At 44.9% G+C, this 16,566-nt stretch overlaps 1 protein-coding gene across 1 annotated transcript in view; it reads left to right on the forward strand.

Moving 5' to 3' along the window:
- The window catches only part of LOC115458681 (X-ray repair cross-complementing protein 5-like), a 106,502-nt gene that overhangs the window by 57,789 nt on the left and 32,147 nt on the right, over positions 1-16,566 (forward strand). Inside the window, 1 exon segment of the mRNA XM_030188509.1 lies at positions 11,114-11,297. Within this exon segment, the coding sequence (XP_030044369.1) occupies positions 11,114-11,297 (184 nt within the window).

Below are 16,566 nucleotides of genomic sequence, written 5' to 3' on the forward strand. Positions count from 1 at the left end.
AGTTGTCTCCGAGTCAAACCTAAGGGAGTTTTGTTAAAAAGATAAATGCCTGGGTCCCATGATGTGGAGTGCCCTATCCAGTTGCAGCCTATGTTGAATAGCCCTCCAATAAGCTTGATTTTGTACAGTTAAACCAAATGTGACTCTTTGTACCAGTCTTCTCACATTGTCTCCAACACTTGGAGACCCTGGGAAAGAGCTGATGAAGTCTTACAGGAGTAAGATACCACCGATATAAAACCTTAATTTAATTCTTTTATGTTAACACCATTGAATTCTTGGCCAGAGCTTTCTCCATTGTATCCCACACATGCTCCTGATATTGAACCCCTGGTTCCCTCTTCTAGTTCACATTATGTAAATAATATGTCCACAGGCCCTTCCTCAGATACCTATAGAGACAGAAAATGAGCCCTCTACTACCTAGAAAATGTTCACATACATGTCTTAGAAGGGACTCCTTGTTCAACACTTGACCTCTTCTTACAAGTTCTTGTCTTTTAGATTTTCTTGTCGGGGGTGGGGTGGGGGGGTGTTAGTATTTATTTTTCCATGTCCACTGTTTTCACTGACTTCAGTGCTGTTAGGCTGTTCTGTCAGAATGTTTGTTTGGTTTTGGTTATCACAATCGTTTAATTTTGTCTGCCAACTTTTTTCTGTAGACCTCATTCACACAATGGCAAACATGTTTTGCACATGTTGGATTTCAGATGGCCTTGGCCTTCTGTTAGTAGCAGTTGAAGGCTCTTAGAAAGCTTTCCAGCTTTTTGTGTCTTTTGATCCCAGTAAGCCTGGAATTGGTATTGTCAAATACATATTGTCTGAGTGGTTCCCAAACCTGGTCCTGGAGGTACCCCGACTAGTCAGGTTTTCGGACTATCCACAATGAATATTCATGTATTATGGTCTTTCACTTTATTCACATATCAAAAATACTCGCAAAACAATATTTCTAAACTAAAATCACACACACAAAATCATTATTTATGTTGAGACTAGTAAAAAAGGCCCGTTTCTGACACAAATGAAACGGGCGCTAGCAAGGTTTTCCTCGGAGTGTGTGTGTTTGGGAGAGTGTATGTGAGAGTGAGTGTTTGAGAGTCAGAGTGAAAGTGTGAGTCCAATCCATGCTCCTCTGTCACCTGGCCCCTCCATTCATCCCTATCCAGCAATTCCGCTGTCTCCCTGAGGTCTGCCCTGCAATCCATATGCATCCAAGCCCATCTGTGCCCTCCATTCATCCCTATCCAGCAATTCCCCTCTCCCTGAGTCCTGCCCTTCCAATCCATGCCCATCCATGCTCATCTGTCACCTGGCCCCTCCATTTTTCCCTATCCAGCATTTCCCCTCTCTGCCTGAGGCCTGCCCTGCAATCCATATCCATCCATGCCCATCTGTCCCCTCCATTCATCCCTATTCAGCAATTCCCGTCTCCCTGAGTCCTGCCCTTCCAATCCATGCCCATCCATGCTCATCTGTCACCTGGCCCCTCCATTTTTCCCTATCCAGCAATTGCCCTGTCTCCCTGAGGCCTGCCCTGCAATCCATATCCATCCATGCCCATCTGTCCCCTCTATTCATCCCTATCCAGCAATTTCCCTCTCTCCCTGAGTCCTGCCCTCCCAATCCATGCCCATCCATGCTCCTCTGTCCCCTGCCCCCTCCATTCATCCCTTTCCAGCAATTGGCCTCTCTCCCTGAGCCCTGCCCTCCCAATCCATGCCCATCCATGCTCCTCTGTCCCCTGCCGCCTCCATTCATCCTTTTCCAGCAAGTCCCCTGTCTCCCTTCCATGACCCCCCCTTGCATCCATGCTCCTCTCTCTCCCATGTCCCACTCCCAGCCTGGGCCGCCCTCTTCTCCCCCCCCCCCCTTCGCATCCATGGTGTCGTTTCTCCCCTGCCCTCCCGCTCCCATTGTTTTTCTTTTGTGGCCACCCTCTTCGCTCCCCCCAACATGGTTTTTTTTTTTTTTCTTGTTTTTAAATGTACCTCCGTGGCGGTACCGGCAGCGAAGCGTCAGGGAAGGAGGCGGTGCTCCCGACGTCTAGGTTTCCCTTCGCTGTGTTCCGCCTTCTTTTGACGTCATCCTTGACATCAGAAGAAGGCGGAACACAGCGAAGGGAAGGCTAGACGTTGAGAGCGCCGCCTCCTTCCCTGACGCTTCGCTGCTGAGCGTTGCGATTGGTTGAGTGTCATTGCTCCGCCCTCGACGTCATCACGTTTGACGCGTGGGCGGGGCAGACACAATGCGATCTCACCCCCTTCACTTGGCTAACAGAGGCTTCATTCGAACGTTGGAGGTGCGTTTTATATAGACAATTGGTATATCCTCCATTATCATTTCTTCCAGTAATACTAGTTACATCAGTTCACGTATCTCAGTCTGGTCCTTTAAGTTGAATTTGTGAAATGATTACCAACTTGACTCCTCTCAACAATGAAAGCAATTATGGAATATTTGACTTGGCCTTTGTAAAGTTGCCTTCAGCTGTTTCTATTCCATATATTCATGTCGCTGGAAGTACTCCTTTGCATGCAAATCTGTCTCATGAATATTCATTATGGTTATCCTGAAAACCTGACTGGCTGGGGTACGTCCAGGATCAGGTTTGGGAACCACTGGGCTAGTAGATTGCACCTTTTTGTGTTTTTCTGAGCAGGCCTGTACCAAGGGGGTCATATTAAGTCCCCCACCATAGGAGCCGTAGAGAGGCATTTTTGAAAGGAACGTCCAAACTTTGATTTGGACGTCCTCGCAAAACGTCCTGATCCAGGGGCAGGGAAACACGTTTTTTCGAAACAAGATGGATGTCCATCTTTCGTTTCGAAAATACCGTCAGGTATTTGGTCGTCCCTAGACATGGATGTTTCTGATTTTCGGCGATTTTCGAAACCAAGGATGTCTATCTCAGAAACAACCAAATGCAAGCCATTTGGTCATGGAAGGAGCCAGCATTTGTAGTGCACTGGTCCCCCTGACATGCCAGGACACCAACCAGGTACCCTAGGGGGCACTGGAGTGGACTTCATAAATTGCTCCCAGGAACATAGCTCCCTTACCTTGTGTGCTGAGCCCTCCAAAACCCACTACCCACAACTGTACACCACTACCATAGACCTTATGAGTGAAGGGGGGGCACCTAGATGTGGGTACAGTGGGTTTGTGGTGGGTTTTGGAGGGCTCGCTGTTTTTCTCCAAATATGTAACAGGTGGGGGGGATAGGGCTGGGTCCGCCTGTCAGAAGTGCACTGCACCCACTAAAACTGCTCCAGGGACCTGCATACTGCTGTCACGGACTCGAGTATGACATCTGAGGCTGGTACGACATATTTTTAAAGATGTTTTTTGAGGGTGGGAGGGGTTTGGTGACCACTGGGGGAGTAACGGGAGGTCATCCCCGATTCCGTCCGGTGGTCATCTGGTCATTTTGGGCACCTTTTTGTGCCTTAGTAGTAAGAAAATCAGGTCCGGGTGAAAATGTCCAAGTGCTTGTCAGTGACATCCTTTTTTTCCATTATGGGTCAAAGACGTCCAAGTGTTAGGCACACCCAAGTCCCGCCTTCGCTATGGCTCCGACATGCCCCTATTAACTTTGGCCGTCCCTGCGACGGAGTGCAGTTGGGGACGTCCAAAATCGGCTTTCAATTATACCGATTTGGATGACCCTTTGAGAAGGACGTCCATCTTCTGATTTGTGTCGAAAATGAGCCCGATGGTCACGTTAATCAGTGAAGATTAGCTTTTATGTAGATTTGCAAGGCTGTGATACGGACTTCAGTCCATACATTCTCATCTCATAGATTGGAAAGAGATTCCCAATAAGAGAGTAGGTTTGATTAGTCTGTCTTGCAAAATCTCTTTGAGGTTTAGAATTCAACTCTTCCTCCTAGGCCCATTTTTATAATTTACATGCTGACTTTAAAAAATAAATAAAAAGGTCATCAAGAAAATACACTTTTCCATTGGTAGTGTGATTTTTTTCTTCCCCCCCCCCCCCCCCCCCCCCCAATTTTTAGCTTTTTAATTTTGTTTAAAAGCAGACTTTAGCTGTGAAATCCCACTGGTGAGGACTTGCTATGCTGCTTGACCCTGGGTGTTGAGGGGGGGGAGGGGGGACTCAAGATCTTTACCTCCCATTATAAACTACATATGGATCTGAGGTATCGTGTGATGTCAATCCCATTTATATGTAGGGGGTTCTCAATTTAAGATTTGTACCTTGGGCAGTGGAGGGTTAACTGACTTGCCCAGTGTGACAAGAAGGTACAGTGGGAATAGAATCTGGTTCCTCAGATTCTCAGCTCATTGCACTAACCATTGGGCTACTTTTCCACTCCATTTGTGAGGACTTCTGTACTGCTGTCTGTGGAGAACAGCTGTTAAAGATAAGTAGCTTGATTTTAGTGTATTTCTTGTAATTCACTTCTGTGGTGCTAAGAAAATGGGATATAGGCTTCTGATAGGGCCAGCCCTACTACTGGGGAAGAGAAGAGAAGGGGAGATGCTAGACACTTGGTATAGGTGTTGGAGAGAGATATGGGAAATGCTGTAAAAAAAAAAAAAAAAAGGAAACTGAATAATGAAAAGGAGGGGTAAAATCTGAGTAGAGAGAAAAGCGCAAAAAAAAAAAAAACCCCACCCAAGGAAGAAAGCTGAAAATGAAAGACCAATGCCGGAAATGGACGTAATGGTGGAAATGAAGATTGGCAGAGAGAAAAGACATGGCAGATGAACAGGAAACCCTGTAATAGAAGACAGAGGGAAGCAGAAACCAGAGACTGGGGAGTGAGAAAATTAGAAAAATATAAAATAGCCAGACAACAAAGGTAGAAAAAAGATTTTTTTTTTCTGTTTATTGATTTGGGAGTAAGTCAGTTTTTGGAATTTACATTTGATATCTTTACATTTTACATACTACTGGTGTGAAATGCATTACTACAGTAGAGTCTTGATTATCTGATGTAAATAGTTGTTGGATAATACAGAAAAAGTGGATGAGGGGTAAAATAAAAGTATACTGAATGTATGTTTCAGAAGAGGAAGCAGTAAAAGAGTTAAAACTTAAATGTGTCCAAGAATCTTACCTAACATTGCTGCCTTTTAACTGAACATGATGCCAGGAAAGAGAGAAACTTGCGTGCATCTCAGTGACAGTGCTGTGATGGCACCAAGGTGTGTTGGATAATCCAGAGCGTTGTATAAGCGAAACTCTACTATATTTCCATTTCTCTGGTGTTGCATAGCATGTAGAGCATGGCTTCTTGGGTTTGTGTAATTCTTTTGTACAAATATTTATTTCCTTGGCATCGGAGCAGACGAATCCAGAAACTTAAGGGTTATGACCATCAACCAGCAGGTGGCGATAAGAGTGCAAAACTGAACTGAGTCATATAGGAGAGTAAGTCTCCTGGTGATGCAGTATCTGCTGTATCACCAGGTGGTGAAGGTCTCTCATAAGCTTCTGGATTCATTGCTGCAGTTCAGCTCCTGTTCCAGTTGAGCTTTGGGAGGTGTGTGGGGGGGGGGGGGGGGGGGGAGGGGTTAAGGCTTCTGCTGGTGCTGGGGCCAGTTTTGGGATTCCTGGTGGTGGCAGATCCTTTCCCCCTCCCTTTTTCCTTCTGCCACGATCTTGACCTTTTCCTTCCTCACATTGTATGGAGGGTTGTGACAAGGTACCATTTCTGGCAGGAGTCGGTGCTCTGCTTCAGTTGGGGGATTTAATTATCCTTTGAAAAATCCAGCAATTCCTCAGAGTTACTGCTTCAGTTGTCACTGCTATCAGCATGGGGGAGGGAGGGGCGAGTACATAAGTATTGCCATACTGGGAAAGACCAAAGGTCCATCGACCCCAGCATCCTGTTTCCAATAGTGGCCAATCCAGGTCACAAATACCCAGCAAGATCCCAAAAATGTAAAAAACATTTTATACTGCTTATCCCAGAAATAGTGGATTTTCCCCAAGTTCATTTAATAACGGTCTATGGACTTTTCCTTTAGAAAGCCGTCCAAACCTTTTTTAAACTCCGCTAAGCTAACCGCCTTTACCACATTCTCTGGCAACGAATTCCAGAGTTTTATTACACGTTGAGTGAAGAAACATTTTCTCCAATTCGTTTTAAATTTACTACATTGTAGCTTCATTGCATGCCCCCTAGTCCTAGTATTTTTGGAAAGCGTGAACAGACGCTTCACATCTACCCGTTCAACTCCACTCATTATTTTATAGACCTCTATCATATCTCCCCTCAGCTGCCTTTTCTCCAAGCTGAAGAGCCCCAGCCGCTTTAGCCTTTCCTCCATAGGGAAGTCGTTCCATCCCCTTAATCATTTTCGTCGCCCTTCTCTGCACCTTTTCTAATTCCACTATATCTTTTTTTGAGATGCAGCAACCAGAATTGAACACAATATTTGAGCTGCGGTCGCACCATGGAGCGATACAAAGGCATTATAACATCCTCATTTTTGTTTTCCATTCCTTTCCTAATAATATCTAACATTCTATTTGCTTTCTTAGCTGCAGCAGCACACTGAGCAGAAGGTTTCAACATATCATCGACAACAACACCTAGATCCCTTTCTTGGTCCGTGATTCCTAACGTGGAACCTTGCATGACATAGCTATAATTCGGGTTCCTCTTTCCCACATGCATCACTTTGCACTTGCTGACATTAAACGTCATCTGCCATTTAGACACCCAGTCTCCCAGTCTCGTAAGGTCCTCTTGTAATTTTTCACAATCCTCCCGCGATTTAACGACTTTGAAAACTTTGTGTCATCAGCAAATTTAATTACCTCAGTAGTTACTCCCATTTCTAGGTCATTTATAAATATGTTAAAAAGCAGCAGTCCCAGCACAGAGCCCTGGGGAACCCCACTAACTACTCTTCTCCATTGAGAATACTGACCTTTTAACCCTACTCTCTGTTTTCTATCTTTTAACCAGTTTTTAATCCACAATAGAACACTACCTCCTATCCCATGATTCTCCAGTATCCTCTGGAGTCTTTCATGAGGTACTTTGTCAAACGCCTTCTGAAAATCCAGATACACAATATCAACCGGCTCCCCTTTATCCACATGTTTGTTCACCCCTGGTGAGGCAAGATTTCCCTTCACTAAATCCATGTTGACTTTGTCTCATTAATCCATGCTTTTGAATATGCTCTGTAATTTTGTTCTTAATAATAATCTCTACCATTTTGCCTGGCACCGATGTCAGACTCACCGGTCTATAATTTCCTGGATCTCCTCTGGAACCTTTTTTAAAAATCGGTGTTACATTGGCCACCCTCCAATCTTCCGGTACCACGCTCGATTTTTAAGGATAAATTACATATTTCTAACAATAGCTCCGCAAACTAATTTTTCAGTTTTATCAGTACTCTGGGATGAATACCATCCGGTCCAGGAGATTTGCTACTCTTCAGTTTGTAGAACTGCCCCATTACATCCTCCAGGTTTACAGAGAATTTATTAAGTTTCTCTGACTCGTCAGCTTCGAATACCATTTCCGGCACCGGTATCTCCCCCCCCCAAATCTTCCTTAGTGAAGACCGAAGCAAAGAATTAATTTAATCTCTCCGCTACGGTTTTGTCTTCCATGATCGCCCCTTTTACTCCTCGGCCATCTAGCGGTCCAACTGATTCTTTTGCCGGCTTCCTGCTTTTAATATACCTAAAAAAATTTTACTATGTGTTTTTGCCTCCAACGCAATCTTTTTTTCGAAGTCCCTCTTAGCTTTCCTTATCAGCGCTTTGCATTTGACATGACATTCCTTATGCCACTTCTTATTGTCGTTGGGATTTCATTAGCAGACTTTTCCCTTATGGTGGCTGAAACAGTTGTGCTTCTCCTGCTGTGAATTGTGGAGAGCATCATCGGGAGTCTGTTCAGCATGTTCAGGGGGACAGGATTTCAGTGGTGAGGACTTTGAATTCACACTCATCGCCTCCCTCGCAAGCCTCTGTCTCTGATCCCACACTCTTGGAGGTGCCAGCGGCCATTTCGAGTAATTGCAGATTGGGTGTAAATTCTTCCCCAGAGACTTGAGAGCAAGTGGGCTGTTCGGTTAGGGCTTTGGAGGAGGTCTTAGGCTGCTGCTGCTGCTTTCATTCCTGCTTCTGAATCCAACATGCATTTTTCCCCCAGAGTTTGTTTTATTAACGCATCAGACTTTCTTGCTTAAGAGGTCTGGCTCTGGGCTAGACTGTTCCAGGGAGGCTGCCCTAAAAGGAGGCACTTGGATTCCACTTCAGAGGTGCTCTCTACTTCTCCTCCTTCCCCTGTTCCCTCTGAGGGTGACATCTCAGCTTCTGTGCATTCTGGGTTGCCTGAGGTCCTGGAGGAAGAGGAGCTGTTAGTGGATAACTCTATGGCTGTTAGGATGTTTCATAGGGAAGTACTTCCCTCCATTACTAAAGTGCTGGAGGTATTAAACATTTCTTCTTCTACTTCTCTTCTAATCTATGATGGCCAGCACCAAAAAGCCACCCAAGTCCTTTCTGGAACATGAGGCCATGCTACACCAGATGGCAGCCTGAGAGTGGTTAAGGCTATGTTTCGCTTGTATGCAGTATCCCAGGAGGACTTAGAAATCATGCTCCCTAAGGTTGATGACTTGGTGGCAGTGGTGACCAAGAAGACAACCCTGCTTGTGGGAGAAACGGTTAGGAGCACCAGGCTGGAAGAACAACTAGCAATACAAATATTGCCATCACAGATAGTGAGTACTTTGAAACAGTCTATTGAGACTCCCTTCCTGTTTTTTCTTCGGGGACTATAGTAAAACCAGCCATAGTGACAATGGAGTCACTCTGGGACCTGACATTTAACATTCAATCTTCTTTACAAGTATTGATAATTAAAAACACTAGTGAAATTAAGGTATTATCTGAAGCAGCCATTATCCAGGCACAGGCAACTGCTCAACAATCCTCTGAATTGAAACTTTTAAATGAGAAAATTCAAAAATTAGAATCTGTGGAACAAGTCTCAATTAAAGAAAGAAACTTTACCTTTCACCATTTAGAATAGTTAGAAAATCAATCTAGGAGGCTTAATTTGAGACTGATGAATTTCCCTAGATCACCTTTAATTACACCTATAGAGATGGTAAAAAAAAATTTGGTGGAAATACTAGGTATGGTTGAGGATTCTTTGCCTCCTATAACTCGGGCGCAGTATTTACAACCTAATGCAAAATCTTTGCCTGAAACTTCTCAAACCCAAGTAGGAGATGCTATGAATCTCACATCTTTTTTGGAATCCTCATTAGAGGTAATTACTCAGAGAACTACTGTGGTGGTTTTCTTTGCTCTGGAGATGGATCGAGATGCAGTACTGAGACTTTCCTTTCGTCATTTGGATTCTCTATTCTTAGGGTCTAAAATAAGTATTTATCCAGATTTGTCTACAGAAACACAGAAAAGGCGTAAAGACTTTTTGGTTTTGCGTCCAAGGACTTTGGCATTAGGTGCAAATTTTGTACTTAAATTTCCTTGTATTTGCCATATATTATTTCAGTCTAAGCAATTTCAGTTCTTTGACCCCAAGCAGTTAGAAGACTTTTTGCAGTCTAAAGAAGAGGTTAATGTTAATTGTCTAGACACAGATGTACACTATAAGACAGCTTGGAGTAGGCTACCTGGGTAGCATTAATCTATTAATTATTTCCTAGATACAATGTAAAGTATTATTTTTTTCCTTTCTTGGATCCAATTTACCTAATGTATAGTGGATGAAAGTGTTGAATATATTTCAGTTATGGATAACTTTGAATATTTTATGTGGCATTTCCAGTTTCTTGTATTATTGCTCTATGAGTTGAATAATATATATAACTAGTAAAAAAGGCCCGTTTCTGACAGAAATGAAAGGTATTCCTCGCAGTTGCAGCTTAGCCTCCAGCCTCCCTCCCTGTCATGTGAATTACAGGCCCCCCCCCTGTATCTGGTCTGAGGACCCCCCTCAGGTCTCTGGGCCCGGAAGTCGGACATCAGGAGTGGAAGGAGGGAAGGAGAGAGGAAGGGAGGTTGGGGGATCATGAAACTCGGGGTGGCGTTTGGTTTCTCACCTCTGGTGGCTGCTGCTGGGTTCCCTTCCCTCTCAGTTCCCATTGGTCCACCCTGTGATGTCATCCCCAGGGCGGACCAATAGGAACTCGGTTACGAACCCAAGCAGCCAGATGGAGGTGCAAATTATTATATAGGATTTAATAAAAATAATGAAACATAAGAAAAACTGGGGTGTTCCCACCCTCGTGAGGGGGCAGAGAAAACTGGGGGGTTCCCACCCTCGAGAGGGGGCAGAGAAAACTGTGGGAGAAATCAAGCCTAGGGTGGATTTTCACTAAGCTGGGAAGCAAGACTACTGGTGGTGGTGGGAGGAAGAAAGTTGGGTGTCAGACCTGGAGCAAGGAGGACCAGGCCTCTATGATGAGGGAATTCTACACAAAACAAATTAATAACAATGCAGAATTTTCAAAATTTTTGCACATGGTTCTTTTTTATTTTGTTCAGAATTCCCCGAGGAGTAGCACTTGTACAGTCATCTTCGTGCCAGACAGTTTTCAAAACCTGGGCTGTGGAGAATTATTTTAAACTTGTATGTTTTACAGATACAAAGTATGCAGGTTAATGTGTGAGAATGTCAGAATCTTACATTTTGTAAAGCCATTCTCTTTACTCTCCCCTATTTATGGCAATAACTTTAGAACCAAGACTTTTAAGGTGTGTAACATTTGGGTCAGTGAACTGAACTGATTTATGTTATCAGTTTAGACCACTGTGTGTGTGTGTGTGTGGGGGGGGGGGGGGTACCCAATTTTCGTGCACAGTTTATTCTGTGATTTTAATTTTTTTTCCATCTATGCCCACTGGTGCAGTATTCCAGATCTGCTGTGGAGTAGATCAGAAGATAGGTTCACTTCCTGATTAGTATGCACTCTTATGCCATTGATCTGAGGCCTTTATCCCACTGATTTATCATGCTAGTATCTGTGGTGCAGGCAGATCACTGAGTCAGCAGAGAGCAGCACTGCAATTTTTTGGTTTGTTTTCTGGCATATGCTGAATTTCATGCTTTGATTTCATGACTCTTGTATATCACAGGTATTTTCCTTGACCTGATGCACCTGAAGAAGGATGGGGGCTTTGACATTTCCCGTTTTTACAGAGACATTATCAACACTGCTGAGGATGAGGACCTTGGAGTGCAGTTTCAGGAGTCAGAAAAGCTGGAGGACCTAATGAAGCAAGTGAGAGCTAAGGAAACCAAGAAGCGTGCTCTCTGCAGGTAGGTGGAGGAACAGGAACTGTACAGGCCTGAGAGAAAATATTTCCTCTCCGCTTGGTGCAATATTAGATGTGAACTGACTTGATGGCACTTAACAACAAATGGCAAGCAATGTGCTCCATGCCAGAGTAGCACAGAATATTACTGTTCATACACTACCATAAACTGCTGTACTGCAGCTTCGCTGACATCACAGGTTTCAAGAGAACTGCAGGAGACAAACTATTCTCCATTCCACAGAGAGGTCAAAACCTCTACCAAAAGTCTTATAATTCTCTTGTTCAGTGCAAACAAATGTAATTCTGTTTATCTTGAAGTTCATCATTGAACTGGATTTAAAACAGCCATTTGGAAATCAGTCCCCCGCCCTGAGACACAGCAGCAGCGAGAGAGTGTCCCTATGCTGTGGGACAGCATTCCCTTGCGAAGAGATGGCAACAGCAAGGGATTGCCCCTGTACGCTCCACAACCAATGCAGCCGGAGAGTCTAAAGAACAGATGCAATCCTGAGAACTGTAGGCCATTGAGAAGTCAAGGAGGAATGAGGTCAACCTCCGTGCAGTAAGTGAACACACTTGCGGACACCTCAGTTAAATCCAATCAAAATCCAGAGAGAAGAGAGCAGGTGACTTGAGCAGCACGCAACCCAAACTTGTAACCCAAACCTGTGACCTGCCCCATGCACGTCACAAGCCTGAGACCTTCATAACCCTGCGAGCTCTCCAATTTCACTTTGCTGTTTGAAGAGCTTTTTGCTTCTCTGAGGATGATCCCTGTGGCTCAATGCTAGGAGAGTGGATTCTGGCTACTTTTTTTTTTTTTTTTTTGTCAGAGTCCTTCCTCCGCCACTGCACTGAAGACCACAGATGATTCGAGCAGCATATGATACGAGCATACATCCCAAGACTGCGACTCGAGCTGTTCATGACCCAAGCCCACCACCTTAGACCTCTGTGGTCATTGCAATCGATCTAACCGGAGAGCTTGAGGATTCTGTGGGAAAGATTAAAGAGCTAACAAAGCAAGCGATAGAGGCACTTTATAGGTCACAGAGAATAGCAGCAGACTTGGAGTGATGACAGAAGCTCCAAAGTAAGTCCCTAGCTGAATTCCACTACTCCCAATCCCAAACAACTGGATACACCAAATTCCCAACAGACACCAAAGACTACGGAGTTGAGAAAAAGAGCACAAATCTATCTCAATCTTCTACAGAGGCTAAACACATACCGCATGCCAGCTATCATCATAAACGCACTATGACCAACATACTGAAGTTACTAATACTCTGTTTCAGTCTAAAACTTGTAGCAGGTGAGAACAGGATCATGTGCACAGATAAGAGATCTGCCTCCAAGGCAGAAGACTCCCAAGATACACACGAGCAACAAACCACAGGGAGTAAACCTCCATAACTTAATCGACTGCACTAATACAACCTCACCAACGCTAACCAATACAAACTTATTGACACAGAATAACACAGTGAGAAGGCCAAGCAGGGACCCCCCATACTTTAACTGACTGCATTAACGCCACCTTTCCTATTCAGGCTATCACAACAAGGAGATCAAACAAGAACCAAAAACACACCGAACACAGACACCACCTAAAACCAATTACAATATCAACTCTCAAACAAACGAAGACCCACCCAACAGCTAAGATGTCTTTCATATCCATCGGGTACTTCAATGCCAGATCCGTTAGGAACAAATATGATATCATCAGAGATTTTATACAGGACAAGGACTTTGACCTAATCTGCATCATAGAAACATGGCTGACCAAGGAGGATAACAGTTATTTTAAAAAATGATTTGCCCCAGAACTACCAAATCCTCTCAATTTTTAGACCAGACAGCAGAGGGGGGGTTACAACTAGTCGACTCAATAACACACAAATGGCTAGAAAGCATGTTTCTAAAAATTCACACAACCTCTACAAAAACCGCGCACAGAATGATACTGCGCTGCCGCCCTCCAGAGCCATAGTGAGAGGTAACGGATGACCTCCAAACATTTATAATCCAACCCAGAGACCACCACCAGGAGACCTGAATTTAGACTTTCAAGACTAGGAATCCACTGAAGCTCAATCACTTCTGAACTTCATGCACGACCTTGACTTAGAACTAATTAGTGATGGACCCACACACAAAGATGGCCACTTGATGCAGTCTTTGTATCCTCCCCTATGCATGACCTAACGCATAAATCATGGCAACCATCCACAATCATCTGGTCAGATCACAAACTACAAGGTGTCTAAACCTTCCAATCCTTCCGATGACTGAAGAGTCAAGAAACTTTGGCATTGAGCCTCTAGGCCATGAGGTCCAATAGAGGAGTAACCCATGCTGATGTAATCATGGAAAAGGCATGGGCGTAGATTGGGGGGGGCGAGGGGGGGCATTGCCCCCCCCCAAACGAGTCGCACCGGCGAACTGGCGGGGCTTAATTGTGTCTTCCCCGCCGGCGCTGCCTCGGTCTCTGACTCCCTGCAGCATTTTTGTCCGTCGCCGTCAGCGCTGCCATTCATTCTCACAGGCAGCCTCGTTCCCGCTCCCCTTTGCCGCGTCCTCCGGCTCTCTCTGATGCACTTCGTGTTTAACAGGAAGTGCATCAGAGAGATCCGGTCGGAGGAGTGGACGCGGCAAAGGGGAGCGGGAACGAGGCTGCCTGTGAGAATGAATGGCAGCGCTGACGGCGACGGACAAAAATGCTGCAGGGAGTCAGGGACCGAGGCAGCGCCGGCGGGGAAGAGCGAGGCAGCATGCTGGCTGGTGGCAGGGAGACAGGGAGAGACAGTCACAGGAGCACTGTTGAGGTGATGGGGTAATGCTAGGTAGAGGTGAGCGAGAGAGGTGGGGAATGTTGGTGGGGGGAGATGCATGGGGGAGAGAGAGGGAGAAATAATACTGGATGTGGAGGAGGAGGGAGGGACAGCAAGAGAAAAGGGGAAATGTTGGAACATGGAAGTGGGAGGGAGGGAGACAGAGAGAGATGCTGTATGGGGATGGGAGAGATGCTAAAAGGGGAAGGAAGAGAACGAAAGAGATAGATGTTGGGCCCAGGGTGCAAGGAAGGGAGATAGTGAGAGTGATGTGGGCAGTGAGAGAGAAGACAGAGGGAAGAGAGGTTGTACATGGGGATGGATGAGAGGGAGGGATAGATATACACTAGAGGGGAAAGAGAAAAAGAGGGAGATTGTGGATCCAGGGACAGAAGGGAGTGAGGGAGAAATGCTGGACAATTGGAGGGAGGGAAGAGAGAGAGGAAGAAATGCTGGACCACAGGGAAGTGGGGGCTGGAAGATGCTGGGGTGTGGGTGTGTGTGTGGAAGGGACAGGGAGATATTAGGCTACAATGGGAGAAAGGGAGCAGGCGTGCTGGGCTAGAAGGTTGGAGGGAGGAAGATGCTGCAAATGGTGGAACTATTTGGGAGAGGCCAAAGGGGAGGTGGGAAGGAAACAAATGAGAGGATGATAGTGATGGGGGGGGGGCAGAAATGTGGTAAGGGAGAGTTGATTAAAGATGAAAGGAAATGAAAGGTTGGAGGAAGGACAGAGAAGAGGAATGGGGCAGCTAGTGGGTGAGAGAAAGAAATGGAATTTGATAGCTGAAAACTAAAAAGGAGGAGGATGAGGACGAGGGTGAAATTTAAGTGATCAGAGAGGAAAGAGCTAAAAAAGAAATAATGTGTCAAAGGTAGGTGTAGTGAAGGAATGGAATAAGACAGGAGAGAAGAGAAAAGACAAATGGACAGCAAGCAGTTGAAGGAGAATTAGCAGAAAGACAGGAAAAGAGGAAACTGGAACCAGCATGATTGAACAGTAAAATGTCCAGACAACAAAGGTACAAAAAAGTATTTTATTTTGAATCTATTAAATGGAATATCAAATGGAAAGAAGACACTGCATAAAACAGAAGACACTGGGACCAAAGCGAATAGAAAAACTAAATGATCAGACAACAAAGGTAGAAAAAAGTATTTTATTCAGAATTTATTAATTGGAATATGTCAGCTTTCTGTGAAATTTTGCATGTAAGTTTCAATTTTTCTGGTATTGCTGCATGCTGAGTCTGACTTCTTGAGTTAACTTTCCAGTTCAGTATTTTGCCTTCATATTTTTTGCTTTCTAGTTCCTTGTGTCATGTCTGTTGTGTCATGTGTTTTTCACGAGGTAGTGTATTGGTGTTTTAGAGCCTGGTGTAATTACAGTTCTGCCTTTTCACGCATAAGGTTGCAGCTCGTCCTGTCCTTGGAATTAGTGCTGTTATGGTTTAGTAAGGTTATGAGTGTGTTTTTGCACAAGTTTGTGTATAGTGTGTTGCAGTGGAGAGATTGTGTGTTGGCTTTACTGAGGTGGCACCAAAACATCAGAAAGGGTGTAGAGCCTAAATCATGACACACTACCTCTTGAAGGATCTACATATAGAGCTTATGCATTTCTAAGGTCAACACTGGCATGGTATGGGGTGGGGAAATACTACTGGAGTGGAAGAAGGAAAGAAGGAAGGGAGAAAGAGCTGGCTTGATATCTCATACATATTCATTATGGTTATTCCCAAAAAAAGCCAGCTCTTTTTCCCTTCCTTCCTTCCTCCATATTAGCATATCATTTGCATATGTATATATGCAAATGAATATGCTAATATGCTCCGCCCCATCCTTTGCCCCCCCAAATGAAACAGTCAAACTACGCCTATGGGAAAAGGCATCCATCAATGGATCCCATTCTCCCTGGTGAAGGGAGGTCTGGAAAGAATGGAGAATCTGATTTCTGTATCAATTCCCTGCACAGCTGGGTCCAGCAGAAATGAGCTTGGGCAGCATAAGATACACAAATTGTAGCCTGAAGAGACAGTAAAGCCACTTAAAATAATAGCTTCAGCATAGCCTCTAGTCTGCGATCTCGGACATCCTTGAGAGCCATGCCCCCTTCCACTGGAATAGTAATCTTCGTGACCGCTGTTACCAAGGCATCAGCTACAGGAAGCTTCAACAGCTCTAATTCATCCAGGAGCAGAGGACACAGATGAGACATAGCTCGGGCCACCTTCAGACCTGCATTAGGAGTGTTCCTCTGAGCTGAAATTAACTCCTGCATAGCTGCATACATATGGAAAGCCTTAGGAGGTCTCTTCCAGAGCTTCCTTTGAACTAAAGAAGGCACTGGCTCAAGGCGCCAGTGATAAAGGATGTTAAAATTCTGGTTCGGTGTCTCTCCCTTCCCTCTCTCCTTTAGGTGGGAGAGGAGGGAGA

Source organism: Microcaecilia unicolor, unplaced genomic scaffold, assembly GCF_901765095.1.
Source record: "Microcaecilia unicolor unplaced genomic scaffold, aMicUni1.1, whole genome shotgun sequence".
Classification (NCBI taxonomy): domain Eukaryota; kingdom Metazoa; phylum Chordata; class Amphibia; order Gymnophiona; family Siphonopidae; genus Microcaecilia; species Microcaecilia unicolor.